Below are 22,980 nucleotides of genomic sequence, written 5' to 3' on the forward strand. Positions count from 1 at the left end.
CTACAAATTGGTGCATCAAAGGCAGTGATTAGCATTTCATGGTTTGGAAGGTGAGATAAGCAGGAATGGTTATGTAATTATTGTTCTGGACACCAAGCAGCTCTGAGTCCAGCTCATCTGGATCTCAGTGCAGTGACATGACACACACTCCAATAACCTGTTCTCCTTTCTGTAGTAATCTGAGGGTTTGTTGGTTTTTTAACCATAGAGATGTGATTGTGTGATAAGAGAATCATGAAATACCAGCTGTGTTCAACCATATGCCACATGCACATATCAGTTTGCAAAGAGAAGACAGTGCAAAGCCGAGCGACGACAGGTTCAGTATGTGCCGTTAAATAATGTGCACCACGAGCACGTCTCCCCCTAAAAGACAGAGTTGTAGAAGTTTACACACTCTTAGGGATTTGACAGTATAGCTCTGCTGTCATGTGAACCAGTGGCCTGAACTTCCCCTCATAATAACAAGGCTTTGGGGGGGCTTTCACAGAGGATTTGAAGGGAGTTTAAGATGAGAGACATGCTAAGAGAGCCTGAACTGTCTCATGTGTTTGTCCCTGCAGCTGGTGAGTGAGCAACAAGAGAGCCGCCCGCTTCTAAGCCCTTCTATCGACGATTTCCTCTGCGAGACCAAGTGCGATGGGGTTTCCCGCCCAGTTACTTCCAACACAGCCGGTACAGCACTTTTATTTCCGCATTTAAGCTGATGATAAAGTATTTTTTTAATTTGTACAATATTTATATTTAAATCTACTCATATTGAATACCCAGGAAAACCTTTCTGAGCCATGTTGGGACTAGAACAAATGGATGTCACTTCCTCTTTTTATCCAACACGGACAAAATCCTGGAGAGGAGTTTCTTTCTTTTATATAATTTGCCCGTGCTTCAAGTCAAATCAATAGACCATCATATATTATATGATATTTTGATTCTTCAGTGGCCACAGGTTGCACTCAGTGATGCCCGGTGCTTGCACAAACATTAGCTGTTGAAGGATGTACTGTATATATATTTAAAAAAGGTTTTAGCATCTAAACAAAGGCTCATTCCAACATTTTGTTTTCAGCTCTATGGTAAATGGCCTGTATTTATATAGCGCTTTACAGGTCCCTAAGGACCCCAAAGTGCTTTACATATCCAGACATCCACCCATTCACACACACATTCACACACTGGTCCAATATACTTACAGTTTTAACACTATCCCTACTAAATACCCCAGTAATCAGTTTTATTCGCCTCATACAATAATGTTTCCTGTGATTTTCACACATTATAGTGGACTAATTTATTTTCTCTGTCAAACATTAAAACTGACTATATTTAAAGATTTTAGTGCAAATTTATTATAATTAGTGCTTTAAATGATTGTTTGTGCTAAAATAATCTGGGTCAGACTCACTGTTGAGAAACTCCATCATCTGACATTAACAGATGCTGAACACCATCTTGATTTCCACATGACATCTTTTGAACAACAGTTTGCAGATCAGACAGCTGACACGTCAAACTCGTCAGCAGAGAAAAATGCTGTGAGGAACTCTGTCTCTCCCTAATGGAAAAATCCTGTCTACCATTATGTTTAGGAACATAAACTGCAAAACCGGGGGATTATATTCTCATTGTGAGTTGGAAATAAGAAGTCAAAAATAAGAGTAATGATAATACACAGAGAAAACTCTGTGTTTAGGCACTCGTTCACTCAGTATACACCCAAATTTCACTCCAGCCTCCTGCTGCTGCAGTTTGCAGCTACATAAAATGATGCAGGTGAAGCAAATTTTAGGTTTGATTGTTTGTGAACTTGTTTTCATGCTGGATGGAAGTTTCCGGAACCGCACGACACTTAACAAAATCGAACAAGCAAAGATAATTACGAGCTCAAGTATGCTGATCCACATGAGTCCTCCATGATGATGCTTTCTCTGTTTCACTTCCATCTGCTGTTCAGGTCGACAGCAGCGGGTTTTGTTGCTCTTCTGAGGCTTAAAAACCTCCACAGTTAATTATGAATTGATGTCACGGGTATCTGGGGTTTAGAACCGAGTCAATTATACGTCTATTTAAATTTGTGATTTAAGTGAGAAAAATGAAAACAACAGAATCAGCTGGTCGTCTCTGCTGACAAGAAAACAGCGCAGAGGTTTGGGGAACTCCATCAGGACCAATGCAGCTCTGACATTAACACTTCACCAACACTCCTCTGCTCCCATTTTTCCCTTTTGTCATCACTTTGATGTTTACTTGCTAGTTTAAATAGTCAAAGGAAGGCTTGAAGGATGAAACTCTTAAATATAAATGTCCTCGTGTAATTTAGTGAAATACATCTGAAACCCTGAAACATGTGGCACTGCTGGATTTTGATGCAGTTTAATTGTTAATATCGTAGTAAAATCCTTGTTTAACATATTGTTTGTCCTTCACGTGTAACCAAAACACCTCAACCAACCAGCATGGACTCATTTCTCTGAACGTACCTTGAGGTATTTGCAGCTCAAAGCCTATCCAAGTCATCTTGGTGCCCACAACTAATCAAAATTTAAATTAAAACACAAACTAATTCTGGCTGAAAATCTTGAGTTTGGGACCACCAGCGTGCCCTTCTCTACCTTTCTTTCACCTGCACTCTCGTCAGAGGTACTTCAGAGGTACAGGAAGGATCATGTGCTCATGATTTAAGGATCATGAGCACATGTGGTAGGATTGTGTCAATACATGATATTCTTGGGAACTGAAATTTAAAAAGTGATTGCCAAAGATGACATTTCGATTGTTGTCCAGTAAGTGTTACTAGTAAATTAAACAAATTAAACGCTGATGTGTGCACACATGGTCCACGCTTGCACACTTTAAAATGAATGTGGGTGTGGGGAGTAGCTTCCTTCATCAATCACAAAACAGCAGAGGGTCATTTTGTCTACTGGCTTGATTTAAACTGGAGACGCACAAAACTGTGTTTGCCGATCAGACTGGATACTTGATGCATCACAGTTTGTGTGGCACAACATCGAGGCAGTGGACAGGTCACCCTGCTGCAGTTGTATCAGGCAGAGTCCTTTAGTTTTGTGATTGATGGAGCGTCACACATCCCTCTAACTCTGTGGCCAATAATACGTTCTCTCTCCACTGCAGCAGAAATTCACCGCTGAACAGTTTGGTCTTTGTCAAATCTGTTTCACACACTCACTACAAGAGCTCTGATGTGACCTGATGGAGACCACTGGTACAAGATAATCAGCTGTAATTTGTCATAATGTTTTGGCTCGCTGGTGTCAAACTGAAGAGATCGGGACTCTCGACCTCCCAGTGGTCATATTTACTTGTTTCCTAGAAACCCACTGGCCACTACACAGTAACTTCCACTTCTAAATGCTTACTGTGCGCTGTATTTCTTCCTAGTATCATCATTTCAAGGAGACTCTGGGTGGCAAAACAATTTTTACATCACTGTCTCTTCATAAAGCGTTCGTGATTCTTTTGATGCTGAAAACTCTTCAGGCAACCATCCATCCCTTGATTTCTAATTGTATTTGTCATCTAAAGAGCACAAGGCTGGGAAGACAAGCACACTCGCTAATTATGCAGAGATTTCAGTCAACAAATACTCTCAGTTGCTTGTCATGAAGCAGCAGCATGCCAATTATGCAGTCACATGCCTGCACTTTTAAGCTCGTATGGCTCAAAAGACGCCGTCGGGCCCCTCGGAGGTGAGCAAGAAAAGTTTGTGGGTTCCTCAAATATCCAGTATATGAAAATGTTTTAGTGTGGGTTTTAGTAAGTCATGAATTTTTTATCTAACCTCACAAAAACATGCCATGTACTTGCTTTGCAGTGTTTCTCACTAGATTACTGATGGGAAATAAAGGAAGTGAGTCTACTGCAAAAGGAAAAAATGCCACGATAGATCCGATGCAAAGATTTTTAGTCCTCACTCTTTTCTTTATATTTTTGCTTCCAAGGAACCAGACTCTCTTAGAATTTTTAAAATAGCCTTGAGCAGTCGTTCTTCAGCCTCTGAAGGTCTTTCAAAGTTTGCCTCTTTTTTCATTTTTAGTCCTCTCCTTGTACCTGAGCATTTTCACAGTAATGTTTTCTTGTTTGTTGAGCCACCTAACATGGATCTGTGAATGATTCAAGCACAACAACCAGTGTTATATCCACACATATCAGACAACAGTCGCATTTTCCCAATTATAACTCCACTTACGAGCAGCCTGTCACAAAAACTCATTTTTAGTTGAATTCATAAAAAATGCGAACGATAACACAGTTTGACAGGCAGTGAATTGTATTCTTGCACCAATAAGGTGATTTCCAAAGAACTAACAAAGACATGGCATACCACCACATGGTGTGCAGTATCTTCTTAAAAAACCTGAGAGAACTGGAGGACAAAAGAAGAAGTGACACGCCTAAAAAATTGTATCTGAAAGTCACATACTTGAGAAACAGGAAAAGTGCAAAAAAAAAAAGTGTTTGATTGGCTCCAGCTTCATTTTTTAGCATGACAATGGTCCCAAACACACTGTCTGGATAGAGAAACACACAATGAAACACCATCAGTCCCCATCAGTGGACTGGCCTCCCCAGAGCTAAATCTCGAAATGATGGCGATCCAAAGATCGTCTTTATAGAGAACAGAACAAAAAGGCAGCTTTGACTGTCCAATGAGACGCGTGGAGAACTAGAAGACTGCTTCAACAAATTATATTTGTCTAACGCAGTTCCTGCTGTACTGAGGAAAAAAGATGCGCATATCAAATGTTGACTTTCAAGTTTCCAAAAAGATCGCTACACCTGTTCACCTACAAAATACAAAGGAATGAGGGATGGTTTGTTAAGATTACTCCTCATGCACCAAAAATTATTTTTCTTTCAGAAAATGAAAGAAAACACAACAAATCAAAATCAGTAATAATTATATAAAAAATAAATGTGTCTGTAAAAGGTAAAAACAGAGGTGCCCTCTCCTGCTTTTGCTGCTTTGCTGACTTGTGCTTGAGTTACTTCAAACTGCCTCCAGAGCCCGTCTCATCCTTATCAGACCATGCAGTCATTTGCAGTATATTTAGATTGGCTGAAAAGAGCAGCAGCAAATTTTTAGATGCCCACCTAAGGGGGAATACTCCAGCTTAAGTACCCCTGACAGGTCTACATGCCACGTCAGAAACCATGCAAATCAAAATCAAAGCCCGTGGTGCACAAAACGTGAAGCCTGCTATTCAGTCTCATTACAAAGTTTTACAAGTTTGATCCAACCTCAAAGGCCTCTTAAAGTAAAGACGTCAATAAAGTCACAAAATTACATTTGAGATAAGGAGATGGTCAACTTACAGATTACAAATTTAAAAAAGAACAGAGTGAAACTGAGTGGAAACTACTCAGCGATGAATCAGGGGGGAAAGTACTCGATCAAAATGTAAGTGTGATCCCACTTATTTTACAGATTTCATTGAATTAGAACACATCTAATGATTGAAGTTTCCATGGCTATCAATGATCTAATCCTTCAGATGACAGATGAGAAGCTAACCATGTGCCATCTCCTCACAGTTCTTTCTTCAACTCTGGACCTGCTAGATCTCAGCGAACCTGGAGACAGGAGAAACAGCAGGGACAGAAAGAGTGCCCTGTTATCCCAGGGAGACAGCCAGAAGAACACGTCACACAGGAAAAAGACAGATGAGACGGAGCTGATCCAGGTGGAAGTTGAACATACGGGACCAAGTATGCGAACCCCAGAGAGGGCATCACTGGACTCAGGTAGAGAGACGCTCCAAAGTTTGGATGGATTTTCTATCAGTAACACTAAATTATACTTCGTATTAGGGATGATCTGCTCCAATAACACTGAACCAGGACCGCCCCGCGCTGCCAACACTAATGTGCAAACGTGGTCAATCCTTCACCACCCTTCACTCGAGCCCTCTTACACACCTTATAACTTGAACAACTACAACTCCCATCATCTTGTGTGGAAGTGACCTCACACGTGCACAAGAGCGCCCACAGAAGCACTGAGTCGATTTAATGTAATGAAAGGCATAAAAGAAAAGAAACAGCCAGTTCCTTTTGTGTTTGCCGGTTGAAAAGGTTAAAGTCTATAATTGAGCAGAGCGAGTCAAACCGCGGTGTGGTGAATAATTCATGGGAGGGAGACTGATTATAACTGTGATGTCATTTAAAAGCAGAACTTTGTGTCCTGGTAGATTTGTGGACAGCTGATCGTCTCCTCATTTTTTAATTTGTTTAGACGTCAGCAGGATTAATTGTTTTGTTTTTAGCTAATTATTTGTACTCTCAGAAAGACCTGTTAAAAGGTTCATGTTTCAAAGCTGGAAAAAATAACTTATCTTTGAAAATTAGTGTCACCATTTAATTGCACACCAAAACTGATTCATTTTGCTTTGTTTTCCTCAAAGCTAAAACACATTAGCATTTCCCCAAATTAACAGAAAATGGAACATCTGTGTATGTTTCACGGGCAAATTTGAAGTGACATTTGTTTGTTTTTCCATGTTTCACTTCAGTCGCTTACATTCGTTTGGTTTTTTGTTATGTTATTACTGTCACCAGTTACGATTGGCTCACTGGATAAATGGGAAGAACTGAATCCCAACCCTGAAAGAAATGGCAACAGAAAATGGAAACTGGAGAGACGACGTTCTTCTAAAAATTCATCTAATGAGTTTCTGTGGTAGGTTCTTACCTTTATATTACTCTGACTGGATAATAATGATATCATCTTTTTTTTAATATCTGTCTAGTACCATTATTATTTGCACTGAAAATTTGAATTCCCTGTCAGATGTCTAATAATCAGTAGCCAAAGTTTCAGAGCTTACGCAGCTTTTTGCGCATTAAAATTTGTCACTTTCTTCCTCAGACTTGTTTGAACTTTCTTAGTGTCTTTATGTTCAGAGTTTTTAGGCCCACGACTTCACTCTCACTTCCTTTATCAGCTGTTTTTGTCAGACAGACCTGCTGAACATTTTAAGTAAATGAGGAAACGCTACTTTATCAGACAGTGAAACAGAGGAGACTGAATGTTTGTCCACCTGTTGATTATATAGTGTTTTATCTGCTATCACCAGAGTTCGAAGTTAAATATTTACCATGGTGATGTTTTATGCAAACATGTAATAAAACTACAATTTTTCAAATAGACCATTACGGCAAGGCTGGGATGGTCCATTTGGTAAAGTAAATCCGTTGGGCATCTTTCTTCGCCTTTAGACAATAATTCTGATGGCAAAAGAACCAAATGGGACAGGTTAAAAAAAAAAAAATAAAAAAAAAAACTACAATTTTTTATTGCCATTTTCCAATTATTTATCCTTAAAGCTCTATTGCCAACATGTTTAACATGCTGGCTTATCCCAGTCTCTCTTTTTTCTTTAGGTCCATAGATTGTAAAACACAGACAGACTCTTCAAATAAGAATACACTGGAAGCAAATACCAAACTGGAACCAGAGTCTGCACTGGCGTCACAAGTAAGTGCTCAGAGTGTGAGTGGAAGTCAGGAATCATCATTAATGCACTGTGTGCACACTCGAAGCCATCGTCTTTTTTAACTAAAAAAGCTTTCCACATCTCAGACATTAGCGTTTCCCTTTCCAGAACACCCCCCCACCAGCACCACCAGCACCACCACCCTCCTTGAGAAAATAAAACTAAATGAACTTACAACTGCAGGGAAAGGCTTGTGGAACCTCCCAGCATCGATTGCCTGTCGCGTGGCTGAGTCTTTGTCTAAACTTATAAACAAGTACAAGTGACCACATTAATGTCACACATTCATACTTTGTGTAGGCTTTGTGAATGTCTGAGATCCTGATGTTTCCAAAAACTGACTTCAGAGGTTCAGTTTCAGAAGCTGGAATCAGAAGAAGAGCACGTCGCTGTAAATAAAGGCTGTCAACATCTGCTTCTTGACATTCACAAGAAAGATTTTGTGATGGGACAAATGGGACTCTATAGGAAAGATTATTAGGATGCATGAAGCTGTAAAATGCTATAGAAGAGATTCTTTCAACATCACTCCATTTTTTAAACAACTGTTTATCAAATTTTGAGACCCATGGATAGGGATGGGTATTGATAAGATTTTAACGATTCCGATTCCATTTTCGATTCTGTTTAACGATTCGATTCTTTATCGATTCTCTTATCGATTCTTGTTTTTAAAAAGGAGAACACTAAGGTCGATTAGCTTAGAACTGTTTTATATCTTCTCTTTCAACAAGATAGAAATTTAGGAGTAACATGGCCTTACAAACCCAACAGTGAGATCTTAAGAGATCCACAGCCTACGGCTCTTCAATGGGGTGTCACAGGGTCCCCGGGGAAAATTGTAAATGTAAAATAATAAAATAAATATTCTTCTGTAGCAATAACAAAGTATAACATAAATTATTCTCTAGCAATTACACAAGAATATCCAGTAATGTCCCTGCCTACAATTAAACACATTCACTTACCATCTGCTGTGGCAAATGGCTGCAAGGTTTTGACCACAAACTAGTCACTGCTCGGTGACATTCGGGCCTGAAAAGAGACGCTACCGGTAGACTGCAGCGACAACTGCCAGCGAGCGCCAGCCAGACTCTGTCTGTCTCTCTCATCACGGTCACCTAAATGCACAGTAATGGCAGGTTTTGTAATAAAGCAGATCGCGCTAACATAATATGCACTGTTAGTTGATTATTTACCTGCCGCATTAACGGGAGATGACGTGCAAACGTTACCGCTGCTGCTGCTGGGTTGAGATTCAAGAGTCCGGAGCGGAATTAAAGACATTTATGCAGCAAATGCTTTTGCATATTCGTAGTGTTTCCTCCTTTAATGAAATATCTACTTTGCAAGTATTGCAAGTTGCCCTGAACGGATGACAATCCGTTCTCGTAAAGTATAAACAAACTTTTAAGCGTTTGAGCCGCTTAGGCGCCGTGTTTCCTGCCAGGTACGCTCCGACGCTCCGCAACGTGATGACGTCATTCGGGGCGACTAGAATCGATAAGGGAATCGTTTGCAAAAATGGCAAACGATTCCAAGGAATTGAAACAGTGGGAACCGGTTCTCAACAAGAACCGGTTTTCGATACCCATCCCTACCCATGGAGCTGATGCCAGGCAGAGGTAGGGAATACCCAGGAAAGGTTATCAGTTACCAGTTCATGCTCCATATTGCACCTACAGTCAATTTAAAATCACCAATAATACTAACAGGGTGGAAGTCAGAGTACCCAGAGACGACCCACAAAAGCACAGGGAGAACATGCAGAAGCAGCTGGAGGAAACGGAGGAAATTTTTCCCAAAAGTTGGAGTTCTGCAGGGATTATTTTTGAAAAGCACAAATCATCTTCAAAAATGTCTGTTTTTGTGACTTTGATAAAGATCAGTCCAGATGTTAGGAGTAATCAATGCAGAAATCCTGGTCATTCCAAAGGGTTTACAAACTGATGACTTAAGCTTTATTTACCAACTGCATGTTTATGTTGTGTTACAATGAAAGTGTATCTAATAAGACACCCTACTGTGTGTTGTTTACCCATCATTTTGTCCTAACACCTACAATTCTTCCATTTCAGCTCAACAGGCAGTATATTAGTGGAAGACATGTAAGCCTCCCTATGCATCCTTTCATATAACACTGAAAGACTTATACATTTGTACCAGTGAAACAGCATCACACCTTCTCAGAGTATCTGGCTCTAAAGACCAAAAACGAGGTGATTGTACTGAAAGCAAAAAGTAAGATAAAGATCAAAGTTGGCCTTGGGATGGATTCCTTTGTGGTGCTACTAGGTCCAAATGTCAAGCGCTTTCTGCCTTAGTTGGTGTCTCTGTGTAGGTCTGCATAAGGGTCTTGTTTCCAGACGCCATTATTAGATTAATAGCCTATAAATTATTCAGCAGCCTTACTCCAAGCCCATTAGTGTTGAGCTCACCGAGCTAGCTAAGCCTACATCACCTTTTCAGCACACTGATAAATAATAGATTTGGGATTAAAGATAGCTGTCTGAGACGGAGGGGTGGGGGGGCTATTGGCAAACAAACGCACCAAATTTGTTTTGCTCAGGAGTTACATTGTAGCTCGCTGACAGAGATACTGTCAAGAGTGGTTTTAGCTTCCCACGTGGCAGGTACAACACGCACACAGAAAAAAAATGCATGCAAAGATGAGGCGCGTCCTGCATGAGATTTACATACACCAAACTAACACAAGTGTATAACTCAACCTTTAAAGGAAAAATCCACCCTCATTTGTGGAGTTAAACATCAAGGAGAAGTAAGAATCGTCATTTATTTTATATGTTTAAAAAAATGAAAAAGTGCACGCTCACTGTGAGCTCCAGCTTTACGCTTCAAGGTTTTATTGTTCCAAATTTCCAACTCTTTTCCTCAATCCCTGCTTTTAAAGAGCTCATCCAACTGTAATTTGCCAGTAAGTCCTCATCCTATCAAGCCTTTAGTAAAAACATCATGTCTTTGAAATATAAGAAGGGCAACTGGAGGGCACATCCTCTGCCAAGACCAATGTCTGAAAGAAAGTGAAAGAAAGATTTAAGCATTTAAAGGACTCTTGCTTTGCACACGCTCGGCCTCTGTGCCAGCCTTCATGAAATTAGCTTTTGTGGTTTTTGCATAAACTTGATAAAAACAGACAGAAAACAAATGGCCTCCACCTCAGTGCCTGTCCTGCCAATCTCATCTTACATTTTTCTTTATCATAGCGAGCTCACTGGCTCTACAGAGCAGTCTGGTGCTTACTTACTTCCACTGCTTTTACAGAAACATTTTGCATTTTAAATGCAGATTCTTGGGTTTTAATCGGAGCAGCAAGAAAAAGAAAAAACAGACAAACAACAGCTGGAAAAAACCAAAACAATAAATACCGACAGGAAATAAGACACTGCATTCCTCTGCCTCTCGCTTAAATTCAGGGCTCATTATTTTAAACCTGAATACGTTTTCTTTCTTAGTTTTCTGTTTTGTTTTTTAGCCATGACTATGTCACCAATCGACAACCTCTGTGTGCATGACTGAGAAAAATCTCATTAAAAACAATTCTGCAAAAGAAGAAACATTCCTCAACAGCGATGTGAGAGACTCATCGCCAGTTATTGCAAAGGCTTGATTGCAGTTCTTAGTTTTCAGGTTTTCACACAGGGTAGATAGGTTCCTATAAGTTTGGACACACCTTCTCATCTAATGGTTTTTCTTTATTTTTACTACTTTCTACAGTGTAGATACAAACTGAAGACATCAAATCTATGAAGCAACATATATGGAATTATCCAACAAAGACAAAAATGACAAATAACTCTAAACATGTCTTATATTTTAGAAAGCAGCCACCCTTTGCTTTGTTGACAGCACTGCAAACCCTCGGCCTTCTCTCAATGAGCTTCATGATGTAGTCACCTGAGATGGTCTTACCTCACAGGTGTGCTTGTCAGGGTTCATTTGTCGAGTTTCTTACCTTCTAGGGGAAGAGACCAACACAAACATCAGGTGTGTTGTGCAACAGTCAGGTTTGTACACAGCTGACAGCCCTATTTGACAACTGTTAGAATTCATATTATGCAAGAACCAATCAGCTAAGTAAAGAGAGACAACAGCCCATCATTAATTTAACAACTGAAAATCAGTCAGTCTGGATAACTGCTCAAACTTTGAATGTGCCCCAAGTGCAGTTGCAAAAACCATCAAGCCCTACAATGAAACTCATTTGTTGATTTGTTTGTGCCAAGAAGCACAAGGAGTGGACATTAGACCAGTGGAAGTCTGTGCTTTGGTCTGATGAGTCAATTTTTGAGATCTTTGGTTCCATCTGCCGTGTCTGTGTGCAGAAAAGGTGAACAACGGTCTCTACATGCATGGTTCCAACTGTGAAGCATGGAGGAGGTGGGGGGGTGCTTTGTTGGGGCTTTATTCAAAACTGAAGGCACACTGAACCAGCATGGATACCACAGCATCCTGCAGCCACGCCATCCCATCATTTATTTTCCAACAGCACAATGACCCCAAACACACCTGCAGGCTGTGTGAGGGCTGTTTGACCAAGAAGGAGAGGGATGGAGTGCTGCACCTGATGGGCTGGCTTCCACAGTCAGCTGACCTAAACCCAGTGGAGATGGTTTGGGATGAGATGGAGCGCAGAGTGAAGGCAAAAGGACCAACAAGTGCTCAGCATCTCTAGGAACTCCGTCAAGACTGTTGGAAACCATTTCAGGTGACGACCTCATGAAGCTCATGGCGAGAAAGCCGAGAGTGAGCAAAGCAGGAATCAAAGCAGAGGGCGGCTATTACGAAGAATCCAACGTTTTTATTTATTTTACACTTTTGTCTTTACTACATAATTCCATCTGTGTTCAATCCTAGTTTTGATGCCTTCAGTGAGAATCTACAATGTAAATAGTGATGAAAATAAAGAAAAACAATTGAATAAGAAGGTGTGTCCAAACCTTTGACTGGTAGTGTACATACACTATTAACAACGCCCGAACACATCATCAGGTTGCACTGTGTGAATTGTAACCATGTAATTTAAATTCCATCTTGTTATGAACTAAAAGTGAAAAACTGAATGTAGAAAGAAGCCCAAAAAACAACCACCAAGAATTTGGAATAAAAGCTGTTAAAATGTTGTCTGGTATGAAACTACAGCTGGACTGGAAATCTCACAGCAGAATAGTAAATCTCACCACATTTCTGATTCAAGCTGAAGAGATGAAACTGTGACAGAACACTTTTGGGTGGATTTTTCCTTAAGCAATCCAAATACAGAATCCTGCATTTGTGGCAACTTTTTCTTTTTGGCACTGCATGCATTTTGCTCTTGATGAAGCACTTTCTTGCACCCATTCTGGGTGACATTAAGATGAATTTTGCATTATATTTTTCCAGATGGGAAATGTTACAGATAATAGCTGGCGTGACTGCAAGCACAGGGAGCAGTCTCTAATAGATTTCCTAGCCCTGCGATACATACAGCTATTGCTATTTCTAGTAAGCCTAATGCATTGTATATGAGTATCTCAGAATCATTTACTTCTCAAAGTGAATGCACAGGTCTTTATATGAAGTCGTGTAAACTATACCACACTCTGATAATGCAAAACCACTTGCGTGTAATTGTTTGGTTTCCATTTTCTCAGCACAGCAAAGCTTCATTATCCAAGTGTGTAAGTGAGAATCTATCAGCATATTCTGGTTTTACATTGCATGCACACGGGAGTGAGCCAGGCCGGAGGGTGAAATTGTGAGAGGCTGGATAAGTAGGATGTGGTTCAGATGAGGAGCAGGTCTGCGTGTGCGAGGCGAGGGTTGGGCGGGGGGGTGCTGACAGTAGTGATTCGGCTGGCCTTCCTAAGCATGTCAGAGGCTTTGTTGAGGCAGGGATATTTACTCATCCCTGAGAAAGCAGAGACGGCTGACCCTGCACACTCTCCCTGCCCGCCTGTCCTCCTACCTCCGCGTGTGTGTAATGCGATGTTCTATGTTTGAAGCGTGTGTGCGAGCGTGATGGTTTGTGATGTGCAAGTGAGTGAAGGTAACGGAGCTTGTTTGCGCATAAATGTTTATATTACTATGAAATGTGTGCATGCATGTGTGTATGACAGGCTCGCTTAACGAAGGAGCAGCGGTGGGGGAGCGCCCTCCTGTCCAGACATCAGTCCCTGGAGGAGGAGTTTGAGCGGGCCAAGGCTGCTGTTGAGGTAAGCAGAGTTCTCTTTAGTACATCTGTCACCTGTCAGCAAAGAGGCTCATCCGCTGCTGACTTCTACTAAGACTTAACAGGACAGTTGGATGTTCAGTTTCCATCAGCTAAACTTTGTTTCGTGCGTGCACCCTTCCTGGCAAACACCCTTTTTTCTGTGCGAGTATTGGGAATGGGCAGCAGTTAGAGAGACGGACAGCTTACTGGAATCCACCCCTACTCATCGAAACAACATTCCTTATGCCAGCTTGAGCTAATCTTTGTAATTCACTAAGAAATGCAAAAATAAAACCAAGCTGCAATAAATCATACTTATTAAACAGTGAATCCCAAGGAGCTTAAACACTGTTCTTCTGTAGTTTAGCACAACCCCTGATCAGCTGGGTAAAAGTCTTTTTCTCTGTTATCGACATGACAAGATACTCATGAAAGGAACTGGTGGTGTAGCACCGATTTAGCATTATTTCATTTACCAAAGGGCACCTTGTCTGTAGATAGAAACTGATAATACTCCTCCTGCTTTATGACAAAGGAAAAATCCTTTGAGTTTAAAGAATTGCAATAAAGGTTCTGTGGGCATTAAGCCATGAGAACTGTCTTCAATATCACATTTCAACCATCATTGCCCATGTACACTCATAATGGCTCATGCAATTTGAATTTCTACCTGAAGCCCCGTGGAGCTGATTTCCATTTGACTTCTTCAGCTCTTTTTTTAATCTCTTTGTCAAATGATTACTATTGTGCTTCCTGGCCCTGTAGTGCCAACTGACAGAACAGTGTGTGTTACATCCACAGAGGAGAGTTCATAAGGCGGCTGACCCAGAAAAATATTCACGACTCTGAGCGAGCTAGGACAAGGACGGTAAACAAACCGGACATTTTGCCTGATGTCACAGGATACGCCAAAGTTACAGTAATTAGAGATGTGATTGGAGAGTGCACAGTCGAGTGAAAAAAGGATTTATGCATTAGACATCTGTTTTTAAAATAAAAAATGGCCAGTGTTGGGCAAGTTACTAATTAAAGTAATTAATTATAGTTACTAGTTACTTCTTCAAAAAAGTAACTGAGTTAGTAACTGAGTTACAAGATTCTAAAAGTAATTAATTACTTGAAAAGTAACTATTGCGTTACTTTAAAAAAAAATGTTTAACCCTCTGGGGTCCAGGGTATAATTGGCCATTTTTAACTACTCTTGATTTTCTCTCCACATTTCCCCTTTAAAAACTGTTTACTTTGCCTTGTTTGGTATCATACTTTTCAGCACAACCTCACGTGTCTGAATTTACAGTCATGTTTTCATGTTGACATACTGTATTAACACAATTGATCTAAAATCAGACAAAAAATGTAAAATCTGAGTAGAAAAAAAGTTATATTTTTTACTGTAACAACCACAAACATATTTAATGAATTATATTTCATAACTTAAACTTAAAACTTAAAAGTTTTACAAACAACAAAGTTATTTGCAGCCATTTACCTTTCACCCTTTTTATAACCATTTCAAACTATTTACAGAACAATCAGCTGTTCTTCAATAAGATGCCACACAAATTATTTGTGCCACTCCAAAAAAATCATTTCTGTCCACTACAAAGGAGAACATCACAGCCTGATACCTGCAGGTCTGACAGCAGCAGGTGTATCACTCCTGTTTTCTACCTGGAGACAGCAGTCGCCTCATTGTTCTGACACACAACACAAAACTATCCACAACACTACACACTAACTACACAAGACAACACACTAACTACACACTCCAAACACGCTAAACGTCACAAATCTCTCACATCTCAAAACTCGCTCTCTCTCTCGCCGCTGTTCCAGATCAACTGGCGTTGGTCGAACAGATGTGTGGCAGTCTTGCGTTTCAGGAGCTGCTACCGACAAACCAGCAAAAAAAAAAAACGCCAAATGTGTCATCTGTGACACTTGTGAGGTTACCTCAAACACACTCCATCAGTCTTGATGCTGTTGAACAACAAAATGTTTAAAAATGTCGCGAGTTTACCTGGTGATATCCTCATGCGCGACGCGATCGCGAAAACAGCAAACAATTAACACCCCGCCGATGTGATGACTCTAGTCGTCGTTATCGTCCCCCTCGCACGTTTTATTTCTCCGGTTTCAGCGTTTTTGCTTCACAACTAAAGCGTGCAGTTTACTTTGTGTGCACCAACATGGACTCGAGTCAACCAGCGCCACCTCTGGCCAAGTGCCACAGCCTACAGCCAGATCAACTTGTGACACACATCTGCACCACGTTTGAATTCGTTTCATGCACAACACATTTGTACCTTTCAATTGTGTCTGTTTGTGCGTCATGCAAAGAAACCTTTGAAATGAATGAAATGATATCATGTATTTATTATTGGACTACATTTGTACAAAATTCCAAATCATATACACAAAGTCATAGAAATCAACACTCCAATTGGTCATCATGATTTTAATATTCTCTTTTTCCATAACAATGAAATACGCCTTGGACAAATATGACACATCAATAGTTCATTAGTGTTGTAACATCACATCCTGTAAGCATCTTCTGCCTGTGTCTTTTCTCTGGAAATGAATATTTCCAGCCAATATAGGCAATCCATCAACATGGCTGGAGAGTTGGTAGTTATATACAGTCTGTATAAGTGTGGTTAATCTAATGAACATTTGTAAGGAGATGACAGTTACTGTGAATGTACAGCAGTTACACAGTGATTAGTAATAAACAGAGCCAGTGAGAGTGAGTGGATTTAAGAAAGTCAGTGACTCAGGTGTGTCGATTGGTTTGTCATCTGTTTTTGAGTCTGGAGGAGACGTAGAAATCTTTTGTTTTAAATCTAAGTTAGGAAGGTTGCCGTTTTAAAACAAGCACTTTTTGTGAGAAATGCAAGAAGTACATCTGCAGGAAGCACACAGTTACATTCTGTTCATCATGTGGACAAAATTGAAAATGTTGAACATTGAAAAACTGAGAACGTTGGGCAAGTTCAAAAGAAATGTGTTCAAAAGAAAAACCTTTACCAAATTGTTCCTAAAATAGTTATGGAAAGTCTAACTGTTGTATGTCTGTGTTCTACATGTTGATCTCATGGGAAATAAAGTTGCTATTGTTTTAGTGCAGTTTTTACACAGTACATTTACACAGTACGGGTCAAAATGACCCGCAACAAAATCAATGTCATTTTTTTGTTTTTCAACATAATACAAGGGTTAATTTCCAAAACGTGCGTATGATCTTCACTGTGTAGCAGATCCACTATCACACAGCAGCTGGAGCAGTCTCCAATGGGGGTCAGTCCACTGCTGCCACCTGTGGCCAAGTACCAGAGCCTACTACTAGATTAACTTGTGACACATCTGCACCTGCTGCTATGATCACATTGAGTAGAGGCTGAGTGGCTGCACTTACACCTGGTACATCCAGATCTACACACAAACATGTTGGAAGATGCAATCCCAGCAATGTGGATTGTCAACACTAAAAACAATCAGTAAGCAAAGACAACAGTGATCAATTGTTTCTGTTTATTTAGCACCCACAACATTTGTAGTCGCCTTCTGCACAGGGGAAGTCCACACACTGTGTGGTACCACTTTCCGCAGAAGGTGCATTAAATCTGCAAGATTGAATGAGATTGTCAGAGTCATTGTCTGACTGTTTATTACTAATCACCTGCTGTACATTCACAGTAACTGTCATCTCCTTACAAATGTTTATTAGATTGACCACACTTATACAGACTGTATATAACTACCAACTCTAAAATGTTTGTTCGCAGAGAAAAGACCCAGGCAGACCACGCTAACGACATGTGATGTTACAACACTAGTGAAATATTAGTGTCATTTCAAAGGTTTCTTTGCATGACACACAAACAGACACAATTGAAAGGTACAAATGTGTTGTGCATGAAACGAATTCAAACGTGGTGCAGATGTGTGTCACAAGTTGATCTGGCTGTAGGCTGTGGCACTTGGCCAGAGGTGGCGCTGGTTGACTCGAGTCCATGTTAGTGCACACAAAGTAAACTGCACGCTTTAGTTGTGAAGCAAAAACGCTGAAACCGGAGAAATAAAACGTAGGAGGGGAACGACAACGACGGCAAGAGTCTCCCGATCGTTTACTCTTCCTGTCCCGTGAACAACACCGGCGGGGTGTTAATTGTTTGCTGTTTTCGCAATCGCGTCGCGCATGAGGATATCACCAGGTAAACTCGCGATATTTTTAAACATTTTGTTGTTCAACAGCATCAAGACTGATGGAGTGTGTTTGAGGTAACCTCACAAGTGTCACAGATGACACATTTGGTGTTTTTTGCTGGTTTGTCGGTAGCAGCTCCTGAAACGCAAGACTGCCACACATCTGTTCGACCAACGCCAGTTGATCTGGAACACCGTCACTCCTAAAACTTCCCCTTCTTCCTAAACAACCAAATGTCATGTTGCCATTTTTCCACCAATGCGAACGGGCCTTTTTTTGTTTTGTTTTTTGTTTATTTGCTCATAAGCAGAGAGTGCTTGCTAGCGCTGTCCTTAGACAGTAAACGTGGCGAAACTATTGAGGAAAAAACGGCGGCTATATTTTTTTTTATCATGACTCTGGTTTTAGGTGCCCTATCAACACAATTTATAAACTGGTATATATCACCTTGTCATCTTGAAGTGGTCATGTGATTGGCTTACCACGACTACTTTATTCTTCCTCAGTCAAACAGCAGCACTCATGCCATTGTTTTGCCCCCTGAGCTCCAGGTGTTGTGCCAAAAACTGATCGTCTGCTAGAAAGTGATTGCTGCCCACGGGAGCGCGCGCAGCTGCTTAAAGCTGTAGCGCCCAGATTACTTACAGCTACTTCCATGTAACTGATATAAGGTGCGGTAAGTTGAACACAGTTTCAACCGTCTGTTTGTTGAAAAATAGTAACGCGACCGCATTTTCTTGTTAGTAACGGTAACGGTGTTGTAACGATATAAATAGTAATTAGTCAGATTACCGTTACTTGTAATGCCGGTATTCCCATCACTGAAAATGACACATTGAACTATGACGTTATTTATTTAACAAAAATGAAAGAAGCAGCGTGTAAAGCACAACCTTACTACTTCCAGTTCTGAGTTTGTATTTTTCAAATCAGCTATGAAGAGATTAATTTTCTTATCCTGTCAGGGGTCATCATGAAACATGAAACACGTCTTACTCGCTTCTCGCTTCTGTTCCTAAAGTACTGTTATCACTTTTCAAACAGTACTGTAAAATGTTTGTTCTTTCACTTTTCAAACAGGTTTATTTTTGAAACGTTACATCATAGTCACTAGGTACAAATATACAAAAACACTGACTTTCTAAACTGGACAGAAGATAACAGACATAACCGTGAAGGTTGTGTTTTTTTTAATAAAGTCACTTTACCACTCAGCGGACGTCTCTGAAAATGGGAGTAAGCCCTGCACTGCTGAAGGGTACAATAGACTGCTGCACACCGAGCAATGGTCAATAAATAATAGAAGTTAGAGCAGCAGCAGCAGTAAGGGAGTAGAGCGGCCCGCTCGGGGGATCCCATCCCAAACTTGACGATGATGTAACATTTCGTATTAGCTAAAAGCTGCATCCACCCAAACAACTGTACAGGTTGCAGATAAATGATGAGATTTAGAGATTCTCCTGGACAAGCTTCTGAGAATGGCCTATCGATTCGTAACAGTATCTCACAGCCTCGATCGAGAAGTCTGAGTGCTGGCCTTCGTTTGATGCGAGCCGCCTGCCATTTTGGCTTCACTTGCCAATGTCAAAGACCTTAATCGCATAATTTCAATTTAAGCAGCTGTGCATATGCATGCTTTTTCATACTTATGAAGACACGGAGGTAGAGACAGCACAGAGAGAACATTAAATCAGCACAGCGTCTTTCTTCCAGTTCATTCAATTAGACAAAGCAGCCAAATGTAAGAAAATTAGGACCCGGGGAGGGAGCAGTCATGGAATTAGCCGTCTAAATAAGATTCATTTTACAAAGCTGGCACTGATGGGAACCTGTAAGCTTATGCCTTTAGTGCTTTTGCACATAAAATCTGTGGAAAAGGGAGGATAAAGTGGCAGTGGTCCAAGACAACTATACAGGGGAGATATATTTAAAGTATGCACAGTGCATGTCACACGAGGACGCCGTCAATTACTTTGAGCTGATGACAATGTAATGGTTTCATTAAAGAGAGAAGCCCTCTCTTTAATAAATAATAGAAATAGCTGCAGGCTAAATTGTGACTTTGGGAAACAGCGTTTTGGCTGAGGGGCATAAGAAAAGGTCCCACCGTGGTGATAAAAATGAGATGAAGGTGACTGCGCGGCCTCCCGTTTGATTAAAACGGCAGCAGGATGACTTCAATTTTATATGACAGAATATTAGTCTGAGGCAGTCTTGGTTTAAGTTGACATTGTTGCGGCAATGTAGTTGCCAACAAGTTAGAGATGCAGCCCTGCGATCAAAAGGTCAGCAGTTTTAATCCACAGTCCTCCTGGGGAAAATTAGGATGGGGAAAGTAAATCAGTAATGCCTCCACTACTCTCAACAATCTCCATCTCTGTGCCCTCCAGCAGACCACAAAATTGCACATGTCAGAGCTGTAAAATTTCCAGCGTGAGAATGAAGATGCACAAAGCATCTCATAAAAACCCTCAAGGACCAGTACAAACGTACCTGCATTAAAGAAAAATGACATCTATATATTTGATGAGTGGTGAATGCAGCATGAATGGAAACTTTCAAAATGTGGAGTATTTGTATACATTTAGGGCGATATCGCCACATTAGAAATGCTCTCCACAGCTATTTTTTAAAATTGAAAGCAGAAAAAAAAAGTATTTGTAGCCTAACGTGGAAACATAAGCTAAAAATACAGGAAAGTTATAGTGCAGAATGTGAGATGCTGTTGTTTTAAGTTCCTTTATCTACTTTGATACAAAAAAAAAAAACCTTCATTTGGCTGTTAATTACACTTTCTATGTAATTTAGTGAAATATGTATTTGATTCCCGATCAAGGTGGTGAACCCTTGATGGCGAGCACAGCGGTGAGATGTTTCCTATAGTTGGTCAGCAGGTTTGCACAGATCTCAGAGGATTTTTTGACCCACTCGTCTTCACGGAAACTCTCTAAATCCTTTCGGTTTCTTGGCTGGTGCTTGGTAACTCAGCTGCCTTCACAGGTTTTCTGTAGGATTAAGGACTGGCTAAAATGGTAAATGGCCTGTATTTGTATAGCGCTTTACTTAGTCCCTATGGACCCCAAAGCGCTTTACACTACATTCAGTCATTCACCCATTCACACACACATTCACACACTGGTGCCGGCAAGCTACATTGTAGCCACAGCTGCCCTGGGGTGCACTGAAGTGGCTAGACCACTTCTTGACCTTAATGTGCTTCTTCTTTAGCTGCTTCTTTGTTGCCTTAGCAGTGCGTTTTGCGTGACTGTTAGGTGATTGCAGAAAACCCATCCACGACCCATTTTCAGCGTTCTGGCCAAGGGAAGGAGGCTCCAAGGTTTTACGGTACGTGGTCCCATCCATTTGCCCCTAAATATGGTGAAGTCATCCTGTACCCTTAGCAGGAAAACAGCCCCGAAGCACAATGTTCTTATAATCCAGACAAAGCGGGTCGAGCTGATGCCAAAGACCACGATTTTGGTTTTATCTAACCACAGCACTTTGTCTCAAGTCTTTTTTGAATCATTTAGATGTTCACTAGCAAACTTAAGACAGGCCTGGATATGTGCATTCTTCAGCAGGGGGTTCTTACAGGCGCTGCAAGATTTCAATCCATTACAGTATAATTGTCATGAATCGCTGTGTGGCAGGCAGGAGATTGGACCCAAAGCAGACTCACGGAAGCAGGACGTGAACTCAAAAAGCACAGCTTTATTGCTGGAAAAAGGCAAAATGGTACAAAACTAAACTGGGAAATTGTAATGATCATTAACACGGTTGGGGGGGGACACAGGGGGCGTCACACAGCTATGAGGGAGATCGCGACAACCAGCGCAGGAAGACACAGACATTAAATACAAAAGGGATACCCAGGGAAGTGAGGACACACGGGGAACACAGCTGACACGAATTACCTAGACGCCACAGGGGAAGCAAAACAAGACCCGCCGAACATGGGAACACAACCTTCACAATAAAACAGGAAACAGGAATGGAGGAGCGGCAGACTAGAGGGAGCGAGGGAACACGGGGGAGAGAGAGTGCAGATGTGATGGGCTGGGGAAACTTAGATGAACATGATGAAGTGAAACACAATGAGAGAAACAAGAACTCACACAATTAAATAAACACAGACACACAGACAGCAAAGACACATTAACCAAAAGCTAAACAGAATAACCAACCGAGGCTCTACAGAATCAACCCTAGAATAACAAAGTAGACTAACATAATACAGAACAACAACAAAAACTCAAAACACTGAAAACAAAAGACCCAGGACTGTGACAATAATGTGTTACCAATGGTGCTGGTGGTCGCTGTGGTCCCAGTTACCTTCAAACTTGTGTAGTTTTGGGCTGATCCTCCACCTTCCTCATCATCATCCTTGTATGGAGCTTCAGAACGAAGGCAACTGTTTTTTTTATTTCTTCCATTTCTGAATAATCCCACCAACAGTTGTTACCGATGGTCTTGTAGCCCACTCTAGCCTTGTCCAGTTCTACAGTCTTGTCCCTGAAGAAACTGATTCTGCAGACAGATGTGCTTTACATGCATAATGACCTGAGATCAGGTTGATTACCTGTAATCTGCATGAAACATGGGCACACAGGCAATCCCTGGTAGCCAGAATTCCAGCTGGATTGAATGGGATCAAGTACTTATTTCACTCAGTGACATTGAAATCCATTTATAACTTTTATGTAATGCCTTTTTCCGCATTTTAGATAGTTATTCTCTCTGTCACTATTAAAATAAAACTATCATAAAAAATTACAGCTGCGTATTTTGTCAGCAGCTATCAAATAATATACTGCAGTGGCTACTACAGTGAGGAAGAATACAATAAGGAAGTAGATCCTGAAGGTCACGTCTTCACTACTACAATAAAAGGAGCAAATCATGTTGCTACGCCGGCTCAGCCTGGAGTAATGATCTTTCATTTCAGTTTATTTGCAATCAGCCACAAATGTTTACATGAAAAAGCCCTCACTGAAGTAGATCTAGGTGCTGTTATCAAAGACATGCAGGTCTGCTAAAAT

At 40.8% G+C, this 22,980-nt stretch overlaps 1 protein-coding gene across 1 annotated transcript in view; it reads left to right on the forward strand.

Moving 5' to 3' along the window:
- The window catches only part of pex5la (peroxisomal biogenesis factor 5-like a), a 103,437-nt gene that overhangs the window by 56,232 nt on the left and 24,225 nt on the right, over positions 1 to 22,980 (forward strand). Inside the window, 5 exon segments of the mRNA XM_039607085.1 lie at positions 564 to 675; positions 5,557 to 5,766; positions 6,580 to 6,700; positions 7,405 to 7,498; positions 13,634 to 13,729. Coding sequence (XP_039463019.1) covers positions 564 to 675; positions 5,557 to 5,766; positions 6,580 to 6,700; positions 7,405 to 7,498; positions 13,634 to 13,729 — 633 coding nt within the window.

Source organism: Oreochromis aureus, linkage group 23 (genome assembly GCF_013358895.1).
Source record: "Oreochromis aureus strain Israel breed Guangdong linkage group 23, ZZ_aureus, whole genome shotgun sequence".
Lineage (NCBI taxonomy): Eukaryota > Metazoa > Chordata > Actinopteri > Cichliformes > Cichlidae > Oreochromis > Oreochromis aureus.